Source organism: Zootoca vivipara, chromosome 12 (assembly GCF_963506605.1).
Source record: "Zootoca vivipara chromosome 12, rZooViv1.1, whole genome shotgun sequence".
In the NCBI taxonomy this organism is placed as follows: Eukaryota; Metazoa; Chordata; class Lepidosauria; order Squamata; family Lacertidae; genus Zootoca; species Zootoca vivipara.
In genome coordinates, this window is record NC_083287.1 from 51893793 (window position 1) to 51913413 (window position 19621).

Here is a 19621-nt window from a genome sequence, read left to right on the forward strand (position 1 = left end):
TTCCTTCCTAAAAAAAGTTCAACAACTTTGACCTGAACCCCCCAAAAGGGGGTAGATCACTGCCAGTTTTTAACTCTGTGAGTAGATCACAGTCTCTTGGGAGTTGGCCACCCCTGTAATCTAGTCCAACCCCCTGCAATGCAGGAATGTGCAGTTAACCCATGCAGGGATCAAACCTTCAACCTTGGCGTCATCAGCACCAGGCTCTAACCAGCTGAGCTATCCAGGGGTCCTTGAACCAATTTCAAAAGCAAGCAGTTCAGTCCTCTGTTCTTCTCCCTGGGTGGAGAGGAATGGGGTGGGGCATAGACTGAAGTGGAGCCTCACCCACTATTGGCCCTGCCTCTGCCCCCCCCCGTGCACCCCTGAAACATTGCCCCAAGGCAATGCAGTTCGCCACAGAAAAAGGCTTTCTACCCCTTTGCTTACCAAACCCCCCCAAGCAGGACATGAGAGCAATAGCAGAGTCTAAGCAGTGGGGGAAGAAGCCAAACATTCTCTGCAGCAGCTCCTAAGTTGCAGAATTCGTTCCGCACAGAGTTTCTGCCTGTCACCTTCATTACACAACTTTCATCTTACGTTGAAGATGCATCTCTTTAACTTAGCCTTTGGCATTCTTCATTTACCCTGCCCTTGAAGATTCACCCTATTCTCTTTGACTGCGAGGTGTTTTAAGCTGATTTTAATACCATTTTGTTTTGTTTGTAAAAAAACGAACTGCTGGAACCCATCCTGGTGTTTTATTATGGCAAAGGGTGGGTAAGAAATCGTAGCAGCAACAGCAGCAGCAGTGCTCCGCGTGGTAATATTTTGATAGCAAGGCCCACAAATACCCTGGAAAAAAAGGCTTTGCAACTTTTAATTGCCCCGCGGAGGACCTTAAGGTCCACAAACAACAATATTCTGGAGATCCCGAGCCATAAGATGGCTAGATTGGCCTCTACTAGAGCCAGGGCCTTTTCAGTACTGGCCCAAACTTGGTGGAACACTCTTTCCCAGGAGACCAGGGCCCTGCGGGATTTGTCATCTTTCCGCAGGGCCTGCAAGACAGAGCTGTTCCGCCTGGCCTTTGGGTTATACTCAGCTTGACCCCTGTGTTTTTCCTCCCTCATGGCTTGGGTTTATGGAATACTTGAATTGAGGCTGCACTTTAAATTTTAATACTGTATTTTAATCTGTATTTTAATTAATTGTTTTTATGTTTTATTGTAATTCTGTTGGTGTCAGCCGCCCTGAGCCCGGTTTTTGACTGGGGAGGGCGGGGTATAAATAAAATATAAATAAAAAAAGCTGCAGTGGGTTCCATTTTCTTTTAACAATTAGGCTTGGCACAGCCTTCCTGAAGATAATGGAAGACTGGTTGAGTCCCAAGTGGGTCTGCAGCCAAAAAGCCTCATTCTGCTGCAGTGATACACACACACACACACAGCCATTTATGCTGAAGGAACATTGCGAGGGAAGGAAAAAACGACTCCTCGGGTTAATCAGGACAACTGCATATGCAATTTATTTTTATTAAAATTACCAGTGTGGCGAGACAGGCTCGGGCACCGTGCCATTGGGTTTCTCCTTCCTGCTTGGAAATCCCTGCTGGAATCAGGGGGGCACAGAATCCTGACCGGGGAAGGTTTATAATGCAGGGGAAGAGAGAATGGGACGGAGTTCCCTGAAATAGGGCGTGGCTGGCTGGAATCCTAACTGTTTGGATCACGCATGCGCCCTTACGCCGTCCCTGAAAACTTCTTATTTGTTGGGAGTGAAGAATTAGATTTCAAAAAGAACAGGAGGTCTGTCTTTTCCTTTTTTTTATTCTTCATCTCATGTCCTCTCTCTCTCTCTCTCTCTCTCCCCCCCCCCCTTATTTAAATCAAGGACCTGAAGATCCTTCTGTTTGGCTCCAGCCTCGGCTGCTTCAGCGAGGAATGGAAAATCCAAAGCTTTATGTTTAACGACATCCCTCAGCTGAAGTATGGCATTGTACAGAAAAAGGTAAAGCCTGAAGACAGGATTCCGAAGCCACTGGGGGACACAATTTAGGGGGGAAATTGGGGTGGGGGGAGGGCGCTGTCCTAGGCCAGTCCAGTTGAAATGGCGCTAGTGCAATAGTGTGCAAGGAGACTTTCACCTATACTGAACCCTAGGCTCAGTCAGTTATTATTATTATTATTTTATTATTTATACCCCGCCCATCTGGCTGGGTTTTCCCCGCCACTCTAGGCGGCTTCCAACAAATACCAAAATACATTAAAATATCACAGATTAAAAACTTCCCTAAACAGGGCTGCCTCTAGGTGTTTTCTAAATGTCAGGTAGTTGTTCATCTCCTTGACCTCCGATGGAAGGGCGTTCCACAGGGCGGGCGCCACTACCGAGAAGGCCCTCTGCCTGGTTCTCTGTAGCTTTGCTTCTCGCAGTGAGGGAACCGCCAGAAGGCCCTCGGCGCTGGATCTCAGTGTCCAGGCTGAACCAATGGGGGTGGAGACGCTCCTTCAGGTATACAGGACCGAGGCCGTTTAGGGCTTTAAAGGTCAGCACCAACACTTTGAATTGTGCTCGGAAACGTACTGGGAGCCAATGTAGGTCTCTTAGGACTGGTGTAAATCGCCACACATCTTGATGGGGCTGTACTGTGACGGCACAAAAGACTGTCTTCTTTGCTCTCCTGCAGGAATCCACACTTGTTCCTCGGCCATATGGTTAGGGCGGGGGATGCGCAAAGCAGCTGAAGGAACCGGGAGCTGTGGCAAATGGTGCATGCGCAAAATTCCTTCTGCATCGATCCCACTTCTGGGACAGGAGCAGATCACCTGCGACTCCAGAACGCAGAAAGTTTTGCTCAGTCACTCCCCTCCGAATATTCATGCACAGAGCAGAAATGTGCTCCGTGTATTTCTAAACCTCAGCTCCCATGATCCCTGGCTGCTGGCCATTCTGGGCAGGGCAGGTGGTAGTTGGGGGTCTAGCAGTACCTGAAGTGGGGCAGAGATTTGCCACCTCTGTTCCATTTAGGATTGTGGCGATCACTTACGAAACGAAATAGTTTTTCGCTCTTTGGCCAGCCAAGCCTAACACAAAAAACCCCATGTATAAACATTTCCTCATGAAAGCAACGGTGTTTTGTTTTTGTTTTTAAAAATTGTGTGATCTCCAGACACAGTCAATATACTTTTGCATCTCTGTAGCCTGTTTGTTTATTTATCTGTTTATTATTTGATTATTGCATATATGCCCCACCTTTTCCTCCGAAGAGCTCGAGGGGGCGTACGTGGTTCTCTCCTCACCTTATTTAAGCCCCACAACAGCCTGGTGAGGTGAGTTAGGCTGAGAGATAGTGATGGGCCCAAGATCACCTGGTGAGCGCACTGGCCAGGTGGGGATTCGAACCCTGATCTCCCAGTCTGAACCCTCCAGACATTGCCCAGTTGGCTGCCTTAAGGAAGAGCACATTGTACACTTCGTATCAGAGTGTCCCATGTCCTCAAGTCTGAGGACCCATAATCGACCTCCTAAGAGTAGGACTTAGGAGGATACAGACAGTGAGACCAGGGTTCAAATCTCCTCCTGGCCGGGATATTTGAGCTCTTTTGCTCCAGCCGTTTGCCCCCAGGTCACCTGGCCACTGAGAGATACCAGACCCCTGCTTCACCCCTCGACGGCAGAACTAATCAGCCACATGCTCCAGATCTTGGCATCGCCTGCACATACTGTTCTGGGGTTTTCTTCTTCGGGAAAACATCCAGGGACGCAACCTTTTAATTACAAGCGCAGAATTTTCAGCCGGCCGCAACGTCCACGACATTTGGGCCACGGCGGTTAAGAACACAGAAAACAAAGGGAAACAAGAGGCAGGAGGCTGGGTGGAGCTGAAGAGGCTTGTAGCCCGTGCAAGCTTCTCACCAGCTTCAAACGGCCCTCATTGTTTTTCTCTGTCCCTTCCCTTTTGCTGTTGTCTAGGGTGGGCCGTGCGGGGTCCTGGCAGTAGTCCAAGCCTTCCTCCTGCGACATCTTATCTTTGGAGACAGCAGCAGGAACAGCGATACATGGTAAGTCGACGCTGGTGAGAGCCGGCGTGTTTTCCACCCTGAGCTGAACGCAAATCCCCCTCTATTGTTGGAAGGGGAAAAAGGGGTCTTCCTGGTCTTGACCTCATTAAAGGGAGATAAAGTCCAAATAGCAGCGCTCGTGTTGACTGAGAGGCTGATGGTCCTTGAGGGTCAAGCCCCATGTATTTTTTGCACTTGTACAACACATGTTGTTCGTGACGGGCCGGGTGCGTTTGGGGAGGGCTAGGAAGCCAATCGGACCCTCCGCAGAAGCAGTGTGTCTCTGTGCGCAAGTGGACAAACATCTTCATGCACAAACATTGCGCTGGTGTTGGCAGGTCACTGCAGCAGCTTACCCCCCCCCCCCAATGTCTCTTGGCCCTATGCAGTACTCTCAGCCTCCCCCTTAAACTCCCCTGCTACAATGAAAGGCACAAATACAGGATGGGAGACACCTGGCTTGAGAGCAGTACATGTGAAAAGGATCTAGGAGTCTTGGTAGACCACAGACTTGACATGAGTCAGCAGTGTGATGCAGCAGCTAAAAAAGCCAATGCAATTCTGGGCTGCATCAATAGGAGTATAGCATCTAGATCTAGGGAAGTAATAGTACCACTGTATTCTGCGCTGGTCAGACCTCACCTGGAGAACTGTGTCCAGTTCTGGGCACCACAGTGTCCAGAGGAGGGCAACCAAAATGGTCAAAGGTCTGGAAACAATGCCTTATGAGGAACGGCTTAGGGAGCTGGGTATGTTTAGCCTGGAGAAGAGAAGGTTAAGGGGTGATATGATAGCCATGTTCAAATATATAAAAGGATGTCATATAGAGGAGGGAGAAAGGTTGTTTTCTGCTGCTCCAGAGGAGCGGACACGGAGCAATGGATTCAAACTACAAGAAAGAAGCTTACACCTAAACATTAGGAAGAACTTCCTGACAGTAAGAGCTGTTCGACAGTGGAATTTGCTACCAAGGAGCGTGGTGGAATCTCCTTCTTTGGAGGTCTTTAAGCGGAGGCTTGACAGCCATATGTCAAGAATGCTTTGATGGTGTTTCCTGCTTGGAAGGGGGTTGGACTGGATGGCCCTTGTGGTCTCTTCCAACTCTATGATTCTAAGCTCCCAGAAGCTGCAATGAGCTAAGTTTGACTGCTGCTGACTGCTAACTCCGCCTCCCGATTAAAATAATGAATACCTATTTTTATCAGGGTGCCTTTCAAAAATGCAAGGCTTCCCGTTCAAGGTTTACTAAGAAAGTGAGCTTGCAATTTTTGAGATGACAAAGGGTGTCCAGTCATATGGTTAGGGGTCAGCAGCAATTAACCCATGGACCAAGGCTGCCCCACTGAATAATAATATCACCTGTCTCCTATTACCGACCTTGGAGGATCAAAGTGGGATGTGGAGGAACAGTGTATATCAGGCATAGGCAAACTCGGCCCTCCAAATGTTTTGGGACTACAACTCCCATCATCCCTAGCTAACAGGACCCTAGTCAGGGATGATGGGAGTTGTAGTCCCAAAACATCTAGAGGGCCGAGTTTGCCTATGCCTGGTATATATGAAGACGGTCTTGGCAGCTGGTTATTTTGAGGGAAGGAGGCCACGCCTGACCATTTCTGGTCCTCCATCAAATGCAGCTTCTGACCTGAGATGAAAGAAGCGAAATTAAATTGGTTTAATTCATCAGGGCTGCAATGTCACTCCTAAAACTCACCCCCTGAAGTAAACGAAAAGGGGTGGGTGGGATCAAAATCCCTTCCACGCACATTCTAAACCTGAAACATCCGCATTTCAGATGAAGACGCCACTTGAAATTTTAGACAATAGCAGGCCTCTGCGTGAGAGATAAGTCTTCTCGGTGTTCCCACCGCTGGTCTGCTCAAAAGATCTACTCATTTAAGAAGACTAAACATCAAATCAAAGCATCAGACATGAAAGAGAGGCCTTTGGCGTTCTTCCCCCTGCCTTTGGGACAGTGTGGGATGTTAACTTTCTTCCGTCTCCTCGGAAGGGTGTTGGTGACTTGCAGGGAAGCAGATGAAGGTGAAGCGAAGCCTTACATCACACACAGCTAATCTGGGCGATTCTTGGTGTTGGTCACTTACGGGCGAGGAAAGAGGAAGCAAGGTCTTATGTCACCCGCAGCTAATTTGGGTGCTTCTTGGGAGCATTTAAGGACACTGTGCAAGGTGTCAGATCAATAGCCTTGCAGGCGAAGCATCAGTTGGGCAGTTGAGTTGGGTTGGCTGGGCTTTACTGCAGGCTACCAGGTTGGAGAAGACTAGCCTACCTTGCGCCAGATGGATTGCATCCGATAGGGGTCCATTTGGCCAGGTGTTGACATGGCGAATACCCTAAATTTAGCAGGTGGGAGCAGGTGCAAGCCCTACGACTCACTTCTCTGCTGGTCACAACTCCTGCCCCAAATCATGAGCTCAAACTGTTGTCAGCCTGGGATTAATAATAATAATAATAATAATAATAATAATATTTTTATTATTTGTACCCTGCCCATCTGACTGGATGGCCCCAGCTGCTCAACCTGTACAAAAACACAATGAAACATCAAACGTATAGAAACCTCCTCATAGAATCATAGAATCGTAGAGTTGGAAGAGACCACAAGGGCCATCCAGTCCAAGCAGGAAACACCATCAAAGCATTCTTGACATACGCCTGTCAAGCCTCTGCTTAAAGACCTCCAAAGAAGGAGACTCCACCACACTCCTTGGGAGCAAATTCCACTGTCGAACAGCTCTTACTGTCAGGAAGTTCTTCCTAATGTTTAGGTGGAACCTTATTTCTTGTAGTTTGAATCCATTGCTCCATGTCCGCTTCTCTGGAGCAGCAGAAAACAATCTTTCTCCCTCCTCTATATGACACCCTTTTATATATTTGAACATGGCTATCATATCACCCCTTAACCTTCTCTTCTCCAGGCTCTCTTCACCTTTGGTGAAGACTGTTCTCCAATTGGAGCCCGCTCAGGCAAGTGTTTCTCAATTGGTGGTGTTTATACAACATTTTTTTTTTAGATTTGCCTTGAGACCGCCTTTAAACCTCTTTTGTTGACCACCAGTGTTACGCTTTCCATTTTTAAGTTCGGAATAGAGTAGTTGCTTTGGAAGACGATCATCAGGCATCCGCACAACATGACCAGTCCAACGAGGTTGATGTTGAAGAATTGTCGCTTCAACACTGGTGATCTTCACTTGTTCCTGTACACTGGTCTGTAGAACCATCAGTGGTCCATGAACATCATTCAGGCGGTCTAAATGACAGAGTTCCTTGCGTCTGTGTCATTGCAGCTACAAGATCGATGGGGAAATAATCCCCAAGCGAGACCTGCAGAGGGAAAGTGAAAAGTGCAAGGCTGAGGCGGCATTCGACATCCTTTCATATATATGTCAGCCTAGGATGAATAATAATAATAATAATATTTTTATTATTTGTACCCCACCCATCTGACTGGATGGCCCCAGCTGCTCAACATGTACAAAAACACAATGAAACATCAAACATATATAAACCTCCTGATATAGGGCTGGCTTCAGATGTCTAAAGAAAGTTGTATAATTGCTTATCTCTTTGCCATCTGACGGGAGGGTGTTCCATAGAGCGGGTGCCACTCCCGAGAAGGCCCTGCCCCTGGTTCCCTGTAACCTCACATCTTGCAGCGAGGGAACAGCCAGAAGGTCCTCGGAGCTGGACCTCAGTGTCCGGGCTGAACTATGGGGGGGGGATGCTCCTTCAGATATAAAAAAGCTGTTTAAGACTTTTAATTATTTTTCAGTTTCTGCATTTCTCTGCCTCTGCTTTAAATTCTCGGAGCCGAGTGGTATGTTGAAACCCTGGCAGCGAGGGACGTCTGAAGCCTCCCACTCCTAAGTTTATGGGTTACAATCAGGAGGCATCATCAATATTCATTTGTTTTGGTTTTTCTTTCCCCCTCAGCTGTTCCTCCAAATGCCCCCCTTGGGGGTCTCATTTGCCCTACCCAAAGTACATTCTTCTGCATCCTACGGAACTCGCGGTCCAGGGCGGGGTCGTTTTCCAATATCTGGCCCGAAACGGCCCTTCCCTAATGCCTTCCCTCTGCTTTTAACCTTTATGCTAAGGACTTCCTTTCCCTCCCGATATGAACCCATCAGCTATTTCCAGACATCTGCCATCGTGCTCTGCAAGCCGCCACTTCTCTCGCCTGGCCGCCGCCTCTCATAGAAATCAATCAAAGGGAGTGTCGTTCTTTGAACCGAAGATCTAAAATGGAAAGGGCATTAAGGAAGAGGGCGTCCGAGCTCAGGAGGGGGGGGGCAGGAGTTTTTGCGGCCCAGCGCAAAGCTTGCTTGCAGATCATGACAAGGCCGGCTCCCCTGTTGGTCTCTGCACCTCTCAATATTTTGTTTCAGTGCACACAAAGGCATATTGCATGCCGAAGATGAACGCAAAATTTGCATTTTGCAAGCAAATGTGTCAAAAAGTGTGTATGTTAACAATTCTTTTTAAGTGTGCATCTTGAGTAGAAAGTATATACAAACTGCGTGCAATTTAAATCTGAAGATTTACTTCATCTGTTTGAAGAATCTGCACTGTAAACAGATAATAATAATAATAGTAATAATAATAATAATAATAATAATAATAATAATAATAATAATAATAATTTTATTCATACCCCGCCCTTCCCAGGCAAGACCGGGTCAGGGCGGCTAACAGCAAGAATACCAAAGCAAGCATAAAAAACGATTCAATTAAAATGCAGATTAAATACAATGTTAAAATTCAATTTTAAAATTGGGAATCTACAAGTGCATTTAAATATCTGTAGGATAAAGCCTTAGGGGAGGGTAACACTGGGGTCAGACTGAGATGGAAACATTAGCAGGGTTGCAATAACCCTTGTAATGTAACAGGTATTATGGAGCGAATGCGGTTTTGTAAATAAAATAAAATAGGGAGCACGGCCGTACCTTGGTTGTTGAACGCCTTGGTACTCGTCCGTTTTGGCTCCCGAACCCCACAAACCCGGAAGTGAGTATTCCGGTTTGCGAACGTTCTTTAGAAGCCGAACGTCTGACGTGGTTTACACAACTTCCGATTGAGTGTAGGAAGCTCCAGCGGCCAATTGGAAGCTGTGCCTTCGTTTTCGAACGTTTTCGGAAGTCGAAAGGACTTATGGAACAGATACCGTTCGACAACCAAGGTGCGACTGTATCGAAAAAGATGCAGTAGAAAAGATTTCATAACACAGCCCAGGTGGGAAGTCCAGAGATTTGGAGAAATCTCTTAATTTGTGGGTATGTGTTATGTTATTTTTATAATTTTATATTTGTAAAATCAAATAAAAATTATGTTTAAAAAAGGGAAAATCTGCATGAACCAGATGGGAGTCTACCAATGTTTGAGCAACAGCAAGGCTGATACGTGAGAGAATTGGCTACTTGGTTCTCCCCTAGTTCAGCCTCCAATGAGAGTGTGGCTCAAAAGAGGACATTTCAACCAATAAGATGGAGCTTATTGGTCAGGTAGAGGAAGGAAGAGATGTATAGAGTGCAATTTCTCCTATAGCATAATCCTTTGCTTGTTTACTCAGAAGGAAGTCCTGCTATGTTCATCCCAGGTAGGGATGGGGAAGAATTGGAATTCAGTTCATAGTTAAATGTGAACCAACCCTAACATACTACCCAAATAATACTAATAATAATGATAATAATAATATAATTTATTATTTATAGCCCACCCATCTGGCTGTGTTTCCCCAGCCACTCTGGGCAGCTTCCAACAGAAATATTAAAATACACTAATTTCTTAAAGATTAAAAGCTTCCCCCAACAGGGCTGTCTTCCGATGTCCTCTAAAAGTCTGGTAGTTATTTTTCTTTTTGACCTCCGATGGAAGGGCGTTCCACAGGGCGGGTGCCACTACCGAGAAGGCCCTCTGCCTGGTTCCCTGTAACTTGGCTTCTCGCAGCGAGGGAACCGCCGGAAGGCCCTCGGCACTGGGCCTCAGTGTCTGGGCAGAACGATGGGGGTGGAGACGCTCCTTCAGGTATACTGGACCGAGGCCGTTTAGGAAATATGGAAACTGAAACACGGTCGTCTTTTGAAATTTGCACCTCTCCGAATTTTGCAATGCAGTTTTCCAACCAAGTACAATGTGTAACAAAAGTGCATATACTAGGAGGGGAAAGTGTGCAAATAAACTACGCATATTTGTGAAACTAAGGAACAAGAGCCAAAAATTGCTTTGAATAATCTGGGGGGAAATACAAAAAAAAATGTTTATATTAGGAGTAATTCACACTAAAATGCTGATGTGTTTTCCTGTGAACTGAGGGGATCGGAATTTAATATTGGAATCCCCAGCAGATCCAGGCAAAGCTGGGAATGTTCTCCATGGAAAGACCTGCAGAGCCGCTGCTGCCAGCCAGTGTAGGCAGCATTGAACTACAGGGACCAATGATCTGGCAGCTTCCTGTGTTCACTGCAGCATGGTCCTCCCTGTTCATTGCCCATTTCATTTCTCCCCCTTGCTATCTTTTTTTTGTCTTGAAACAGCAAGTGCCTTCAAGTATCGGCGGCTGCCAGAACCCAGTGCCTCACTCTGGCCATTGCCGGCATTTTGTGGTGCGGAGGCGGCCGCAGGAAAGCCACGGTTGCCTTGTAAGTGGAAGACGATGCCCTCCTCAAGCCACTGGTTTTTCAGGCTATTTCCCGAAGAACACGGGGATTATTCTAACACATTTCGTCAATACAGATCCTGATAATTAATGGAGGGTCAGCTTCCTTCGGAGACAGCTCGGCCTCCCTTACCGATTTCCGGGAAAATTTTGTGCATGTCAGAGCACGCCTAACCAGGGCTAAACCAGGCGGGACGCTAAATGAAAGTCTCTTGGTTTTCCCCTCCCCTAGTTAACAGCAGCCGCGGGGAGTGGCGGTCTCCATCAGGACTGAGACTTTTGGTGCCTTTCACATCTGCTGCTAATTTGGAAAACACCCACACCCTCGTATGTTTGCAAAAGTTGCACAGAGCATTGTGACAAGCGTGCCCACTCTGTACACGTAGCTCCGTTTATGAAAATGCAGCGAGCGCTGCAACAAAAGGTTGCTGTTTTCAGGGAGAGCCACCTGTTGCTTGGTGGCAGTAGCAGAATCTTTGCACACAAAAGTCTGTCCAGTTTAGAAGGCCCAGGGGACGGGAAATGACCCCATAGTTCTGTTGCTAGAGTAGGCAACATTGGCTGGATGCAGGGACGGATTTAGGTTTGATGCGGCCCTAAGCTGCTGAAGGTAATGGGGCCCTGGGTCCAGCTGTCTTTTGTCAACAGCAAAGTGTCGCTGTTTTTTGTGTTGAATATATGCTACATGGTAATTTATGGACCTAATAGGTATCTAAAGCCATTTGCACATGCAGAATGTAGGCACCCTATCTATAGAAACGAGCAAACCAGTGAAATTTTAGGGAGCAGGCTAGCAGGCGGGGCCCATGACTTACATCGTAGGCATAGCTGCCAAGTACCCCATATTTCCCGGGAAAACCCCATTTTTCCTTACCGTTTCCCGGAGGTCTCCTGTTTCAGCTCCTCTCCTGTTAATCTCCCTTATTTTTTGGTTCCTGTCGGCGGCCATTTTTCTGGTGCCGCTTTGCCCATCTATGGGCACCAGAAAATGGCTGGTGGCGGCACCGGAAGTCACATCTAGGCATGTCCGGAAGTGCATAGACGCAACTTCCGGTGTCGCTTTTCCCTTCCGGTGCCGGCCATTTTCTGGTGCAAGGCGACACCGGAAGTTTTCTGATGGGCAAAGCGACACCGGAAGTTGCGTCTACGCACTTCCATACATGCGTAGACGCGACTTCCGGTGCCAGCACCAGCCATTTTAGGTGCCCACAGGTGGGCAAAGCGACACCAGAAGTTGCATCTAATCCGTGGCTGCCAATCCCGGATTTCTCTGCGAGAGACTTGGCAGGTATGATCATAGGAGCCTACACAACACAAAACCCTGTTGATGTATGTAGGGTTTATTTTATTTGTTTTTAGCTTATATTTTGGAAATGTACATCCAGTTTTTTTTCCTCCTTTATTTTTTTGGGGGGCCCCCAACAGAGTGGGGCCCTAAGCTATAGCATGTTTAGCTTATACATAAATCCGGCACTGGCTGGATGCGAGGGCTGTTGGAGAATTCTGATGAACGCAGAACCCAGGCAAAAAAATGTCAGTGCTTAAAAGAAGAACCTGCTGGATCAGGCCAGTATCCACAGTGGCCTGCACAATTTCCATAATTTGTATGATTGATTATGTAAATTGTGTAAGTTACTTAAAGTTGCCGTGGCGGACCGATGCTGTAGTTTTTGGCAGTAGCCGAACTGAAGCAGAACGGAAGCGTACGATGAGCACAGGGAGAAATAGCAAATGGTGGCATCTTCCCCTCCCTGCTTGACGGACAAATAGCTCTGACCACCGTGGGGCAATGTCTTCCTTGTGTCTTAATCGCTGATCTGGGGCTCCTCTCGCAAGGATCCAAGCTATTGCCATATACAGAGTTGGAGCAGTGATCTCCCTCAGAGGAGAGGATGTTTTCCCAACCTCTGAGATTCCTGTTTAAAGAAAATCTGAAGGACAAAAGCACATGGGAAATACCGTTTTCCTCTTCCCTGGGAAAGTATCGAGGGGGAGAGATTCCAAACTCTTGTTGCTCCCCCAGCCCCCGCCAACTCTGGGTGCAAAGGGCACAGCCCTTTAATGACTCTTGCCCTTAGCGAACGGGGCTCCCCAGCTGCTGTTTTCCTTCTACAGATGTTTTGTTGTTCTGTTCTTTTTAGGTGTACTGGAACGCAGCAGTTCACTCCTGTAGGGAAATACAAAGCAGATGGGATCTTGGAAACGGTAATGTTTTGGTCAGAACTGCCCTCACCCCGCCCTCAACCTTTCATAGAATTGTAGAAAGTTGGAAGAGCCCAAACCCCTGCAATGCAGGAATCTTTCTTTGGTAGATGTTTCTGCTTTGTAGTTAGAAATAGCGTGCAGTGGTACCTTGGTTCTCAAACGCCTTGGTACTCAAACAACTTGGAGCCCAAACAGTGCAAACCCAGAAGTAAGTGTTCCAATTTGCAAACTTTTTCTGGAAGCCGAATGTGCTCCTTTTTTGAGTGTTACGCTTCCGATTTGAGTCTTACCCTGAGGTCTGTCTGTTTTTGCTATTTATTTTGCGTTTTTTGTTTTTGCGGCTCTTTTGTTTTTTGTTTTTGTGACACTGTGGAACCCAGTTCAGCTACTGATCGATTGATTGTGTGACTCCAGTACATTGTTTGTTGCTCTCATTTTGTGGATCAGTGGTCTCGTGAGATAGTAAAAATCCATGTTAAATTGCAGCTTTAGGGGTTGTTTTTAAAAGTTTGGAATGGATTAATCCATTTTGCATTACTTTCTATGGGAAAGCACGCCTTGGTTTTGGAAGGCTTTGGTTTTGGAACAGACTTCTGGAACGGGTTAAGTTTGAGAACCAAGGTACCACTGTACTCTATTCTGCACGCGTGGAATTTGCAAACTTTGTTTGTGCGTGTGGGATTTGCGCTCTGGGAATCCTGAGAATCCCTTCTATCCATCAAACTTGAAATGCATGCTTCTAGCCCTTAATGGCAACGAGAACAGAACCGGGAAATATGTGGTCAGCGTCTGGCAAAAGCTGAGAAGCCAGAGCAGGGTGCAGCAAATCTGGGGGTTTAGCCGCTCGACAGTTATTTCCAGAGTCCTGGGAGTGTGTGGTTGTGTGTTTTCCCAAAAAAAGAGGGGATCCAAATTCCCTTTCTTCCAGCGGGGCTGCTGTTAGGGTGGGGAAGGGGCGTAAAACTAGCCGTTGTGCAACATTTAAAAAACAAACAGAAACCTTGACACCCGGACTCCAATATACGTGTTTGCACATAACCTGTGCATCGAGCCACAAATTGAGCAGAGCGGAGATGAGATCAAAACAGTAATGAACCGGAAAGATCGTTCTTGTGGAATGAACGTCATGAAAAATACAAGGCGTTTCAATTTAAGAATCCCTTGGGGGCCGCGGAGCTTCGTGTTCCACTTCCCCAACAGAGGATTCTCATCAGCCCTGCAGCTGCCGACCATCTCAAAATTGCGGGGGAGGGGGGGAGAAAGAGAAAGAGAGAGACCATAGTTCAGGGCTTTGCATCTTCGGAGGGTCCCAGGCGATGGGAAAGCCGCCTCCCCTTTAGACGCTGGGGAGTTGTGGCTGGGCAGAGACTATCCTGGGTTAGGCAGACAAATAATAATAATAATAATAATAATAATAATAATAATAATAATAATAATAATAATAATATTCTGCCCATCTGGCTGGGTTTCCCCAGCCACTCTGGGCGGCTTCCAACAGAAAAATAAAACACAGTAATCTATTAAACATTAAAAGCCTCCCTGAACAGGGCTGCCTTCAGATGTCTTCTAAAAGTCTGGTAGTTGTTTTCCTCTTTGACATCTGATGGGAGGGCATTCCACAGGGCAGGCGCCACCACCAAGAAGGCCCTCTGCCTAGTTCCCTGCAACTTGGCTTCTCGCAACGAGGGAACCGCCAGAAGGCCCTCGGTGCTGGACCTCAGTGTCCGGGCAGAATGATGGAGGTGGAGACACTCCTTCAGGTATACTGGACCGAGGCCATTTAGGGCTTTAAAGGTCAGCACCAACAATAGACGAAAAAATAAGGTTCCCCCAGCCACTCTGGGCGGCTTCCAACAAAACATTAAAATACAGAAATCCATCAAACATTAAAAAGCTTCCCTAAACAGGGCTGCCTTGAGATGCCTTCTAAAGGTCTGGTAATTGTTTATTTCCTTGACATCTGATGGAAGGGCGTTCCACAGGGTGGGTGCCACCACTGAGAAGGCCCTCTGCCTGGTTCCCTGTAACCTCACTTCTCACAGTGAGGGAACCGCCAGAAGGCCCTCGGAGCTGGATCTCAGTGTCCGGGCAGAACGATGGGGTGGAGACGCTCCTTCAGGTATACTGGACCGAGGCCGTTTAGGGCTTTAAAGGTCAGCACCAACACTTTGAATTGTGCTCGGAAACGTACTGGGAGCCAATGTAGATCTGTCAAGACCGGTGTTATGTGGCCTCGGTGGCCGCTCCCAATCACCAGTCTAACTGCCGCATTCTGGGTTAGTTGTAGTTTCCGAGTCACCTTCAAAGGTAGCCCCACGTAAACCGCATTGCAGTAATCCAAGCGGGAGATAACTAGAGCATGCACCACTCTGGCTAGGCAGTCTGCAGGCAGGTAGGGTCTCAGCCTGCGTACCAGATGGAGCTGATAAACAGCTGCCCTGGACACAGAATTGACCTGTCTCACCAGGGTTCCTGTGTGTTATTCCTGGACACCCCTTTCCTCAAAGCTCACCAAAGCCTTCTCTTAACCCATTTGAGCCTTATTTCTGCTTTTTTTGTGGGGGGGGGGGTTGGTCACTGTTATTTGATTTTACAAATGAGAATTAGTTACAGTACCAAATACAGGTGAAACTCAGGAAATTAGAACATCGTCGCAAAGTGCCTTTATTTCAGTAAACAACTTCTTATTTTTTATTTTTCTTTTAATTTTTACAAATGCTTCATTTTGGAAATTCCACAGTAATAAAACAAATAGTTACAATAATACAAAAATAAACATCGCTATTACATTTCATTAATTACATTCCATTTATAATTGACCTGCCCAACGACAAATGATTACAATTACAACAAATAAAGGCTTGACATAACCTGCTTTCCATGTCATGCATCTATCTCATATATAGGTTTCACCTTTTAAGTTGCGTTACTGAAATAAATGCACTTTTCGACGGCGATATTCTAATTTTCCGAGTTTCACCTGTACATATCCATAAAACGAGATTTCTCTGAATCTCACAACTCCCCCCCCACCCCCTCCGTGGGTCCTATTGTCAACACTTCCAACTGTGTATTATTTCATAGCCTCTGTTTTGTATCTGTCCACATTGTCCATAGGGGATGCGGTTGGCGCTATGGTCTAAACCACAGAGCCAAGGGCTTGCCGATCGGAAGGTTGGCAGTTCGAATCCCCGCGATGGGGTGAGCTGCCGTTGCTCGGTCCCAGCTCCTGTCCACCTAGCAGTTTGAAAGCACGTCAAAGTGCAAGTAGATAAATAGGTACCGCTCCGGCGGGAAGGCAAACGGCGTTTCCGTGCGCTGCTCTGGTTTTGTCAGAAGTGGCTTAGTCATGCTGGCCACATGACCCAGAAAAACTGTCTGCGGACAAACACCGGCCAGTAAAGCGAGATGAGCACCGCAACCCAAGAGTCGGCTGTGACTGGACTTAACTGTCAGGGGTCCTTTACCTTTACCTTTTTACCCCACTAGAAAGCCTCAGGACCCTAATACAGTGGTACCTCGGTTTATGAACACAATTGGTTCCGGAAGTCTGTTCATAAACTGAAGCGTTCATAAACTGAAGCGAACTTTCCCATTGAAAGTAATGGAAAGTGGATTAATCTGTTCCAGACAGTCTGCGGAGTACTTAAACTGAAGCGTTCATAAACTGAAGCAAACTTTCCCATTGAAAGTAATGGAAAGTGGATTAATCCGTTCCAGACGGGTCCGCGGAGTACTTAAACTGAAATGTTCATAAACTGAAGCATGGGTGTAATTGGTTCCGGAAGTCTGTTCATAAACTGAAGCGTTCATGTTTGTTGTTTAGTCGTTTAGTCGTGTCTGACTCTTCGTGACCCCATGGACCATAGCACGCCAGGCACTCCTGTCTTGCACTGCCTCCCGCAGTTTGGTCAAACTCATGTTCGTAGCTTCGAGAACACTGTCCAACCATCTTGTCCTCTGTCGTCCCCTTCTCCTTGTGCCCTCCATCTTTCCCAACATCAGGGTCTTTTCCAAGGATTCTTCTCTTCTCATGAGGTGGCCAAAGTATTGGAGCCTCAGCTTCACGATCTGTCCTTCCAGGGTGCACTCAGGGCTGATTTCCTTAAGAATTGATAGGTTTGATCTTCTTGCAGTCCATGGGACTCTCAAGAGTCTCCTCCAGCACCATAATTCAAAAGCATCAATTCTTCGGCGATCAGCCTTCTTTATGGTCCAGCTCTCACTTCCATACATCACTACTGGGAAAACCATAGCTTTAACTATACGGACCTTTGTCGGCAAGGTGATGTCTCTGCTTTTTAGCGTTCATATGAAGTGTTCATAAACTGAAGCAAACTTTCCCATTGAAAGTAATGGAAAATGAATTAATCCATTCCAGATGGGTCCGTGGCGTTCATAAACCGAAAATTCATAAACCGAGGTGTTCATAAACCGAGGTTCCACTGTACCTAGCAGAATGCCTGTCTCCACCAGGAGAAACTCTTTGCTACACATGACAGTAGTCCTGTCCCTCTCTCTGTGTTTGGGATTTGTCCATTAGACCTTGGCTGGATGTTCCCATTGTATTTTGGCCTGAATTTCACCCTACGCCTTTTTCTTCCTTTTGCAGCTGATGTTGCACGTTGCCACAAGTTACGAAGACCTGCTGAGGTTCCTGCAACAAAATATTCATCAGGTACGAATCTCGATCAGGTCAAGTTCTCAATCGCTTCTCAATTGCAGCGTGATTTTCAGAAATTCTCCATTGCTCTGTGCTGTCTTTCGTTGTTTTGCAACTTTAACAGCAGCTGCAAAAATCACACTCTCCCAATAAATAACTACGATTCTACGATTGATGGCTTTACCTCCAGCTAGGAAAGGGGGGAAGACATGCATTCTTTCAGCTCTTCTTCTATAATCTTCAGTTAGCAAGTTTCTGTGGAGCATGTAGCAGACTTGGCTGGCGACAGTAGCTTATCAAAGAGACTGGATTTGACCCCTTTAGCTGTCTCTGCTTCTACAGAATCTCATCTTCCAGGTATAGAATGCTGGGAAGGGCCATAGCGTAGAGGCAGAATGTCTGCTTTGCAAGCAGAAGCTTACTGGTTCAATCCCCGACGTCTCCAGGGAGGGGGCTGGGAGAGGCTCCCTGGCAGAAATCCTGGACAGCCTCTGCCAGTCAGGGTAAGAGATACTGAGCAAGATAGAACAAGGATTCTGCCTAAATGGCCATGGTCCAGTATACCTGAAGGAGCGTCTCCACCTCCATCATTCTGCCCGGACACTGAGGTCCAGTACTGAGGGCCTTCTGGCGGTTCCCTCGCTGCGAGAAGCCAAGTTACAGGGTACCAGGCAGAGGGCCTTCTCGGTAGTGGCACCCGCCCTGTGGAACGCCCTCCCATCAGATGTCAAAGAGGAAAACAACTACCAGACTTTTAGAAGACATCTGAAGGCAGCCCTGTTCAGGGAGGCTTTTAATGTTTAATAGAGTACTGTGTTTTATTTTTCTGTTGGAAGCCGCCCAGAGTGGCTGGGGAAACCCAGCCAGATGGGCGGGGTATAAAATAAATTATTATTATTATTATTATTATTATTATTATTATTATTGGTTTAAGGCAGCTTGGCAGGGACACCAAAAATGACAAACAGACCAACTCCCAATTCTACATCAGTACAAAATAAATTCACCCCCCCCTCAATCAATCATAATAATAAATAATGTGACATTTTGGTTGACCTAGTATACAGTGGTACCTCTACGTACGAATTTAATCCGTTCCAAATGCACATTCGTATGTAGAAAAATTCATAAGTCAAATCACGGTTTCCCATAGGAATGCATTGGAAACAGATTAATTCGTTCTGGAGCCTAGAAAAAAAGACTTTTAAGTGCACTTTAAAGGCATGCAAACTGCACAGCATTACCTTTCAGTGCAGGGAGCGCAGGCAGCAGTGGCGAGGGCCGGATCTGGCCGTAGGCAGTACAGCGGGGTGGCGGGAGCGCTGGCGCCACTGGCAAGGGCTGGATCCAGTGGGAGCCAGCTGAGCGCGGTGGTGGCGAGGGCCCGATTCAGCCCAGCAGGGTGGCGGGAGTGCTGGTGGCGGTGGTGAGGGCCCTTCGGATGTCGAAGAAATTCGTAAGCACGCCCCAATTTTTTCTACTCGTAAGTTGAATATTTCGTATGTAGAGTCATTTGTAAGTAGAGGTACCACTGTAGTGTGGTAGTTTACAGTTTTACTTAAGAGTAGACCTAACGAAATCAGTGGACCTAACTTAGTCATGTCCATTCTTTTCAATGGGTCTAAAAAAGGTAAGATAAATAACCCCTGGACGGTAAAGTCCAGTCAAAGGCGACTGTGGGGTTGCGGCGCTCATCTCGCTTTTAGGCCAAGGGAGCTGGCATTTGTCCACAGACAACTTTCTAGCTCATGTGGCCAGCATGACTAAACCGCTTCTGGCGCAACGGGACACCGTGACGGAAACCAGAGCGCACGGAAACGCCGTTTACCTTCCCGCTGCAGTGGTACCTATTTATCTACTTGCACTGCCTTGCTTTCAAACTGCTAGGTTGGCAGGAGCTGGGACAGAGCAACGGGAGTTCACCCCGTCATGGGGATTCGAACCACCGACCTTTGGATCGGCAAGCCCAAGAGGCTCAGTGGTTTACACCACAGCGCCACCCGTGTTTGTTGAACATACTACCTATAGGCT

General features: G+C 47.1%; 1 protein-coding gene across 1 annotated transcript in view; it reads left to right on the forward strand.

Moving 5' to 3' along the window:
- MINDY4 (MINDY lysine 48 deubiquitinase 4) overlaps positions 1-19621 on the forward strand; it is a 96631-nt gene that overhangs the window by 31582 nt on the left and 45428 nt on the right. The window contains exons 8-12 of the mRNA XM_060280935.1: positions 1873-1989; positions 3955-4043; positions 10601-10705; positions 12864-12927; positions 17540-17605. Coding sequence (XP_060136918.1) covers positions 1873-1989; positions 3955-4043; positions 10601-10705; positions 12864-12927; positions 17540-17605 — 441 coding nt within the window. The remainder of the gene's footprint in view (positions 1-1872; positions 1990-3954; positions 4044-10600; positions 10706-12863; positions 12928-17539; positions 17606-19621) is intronic.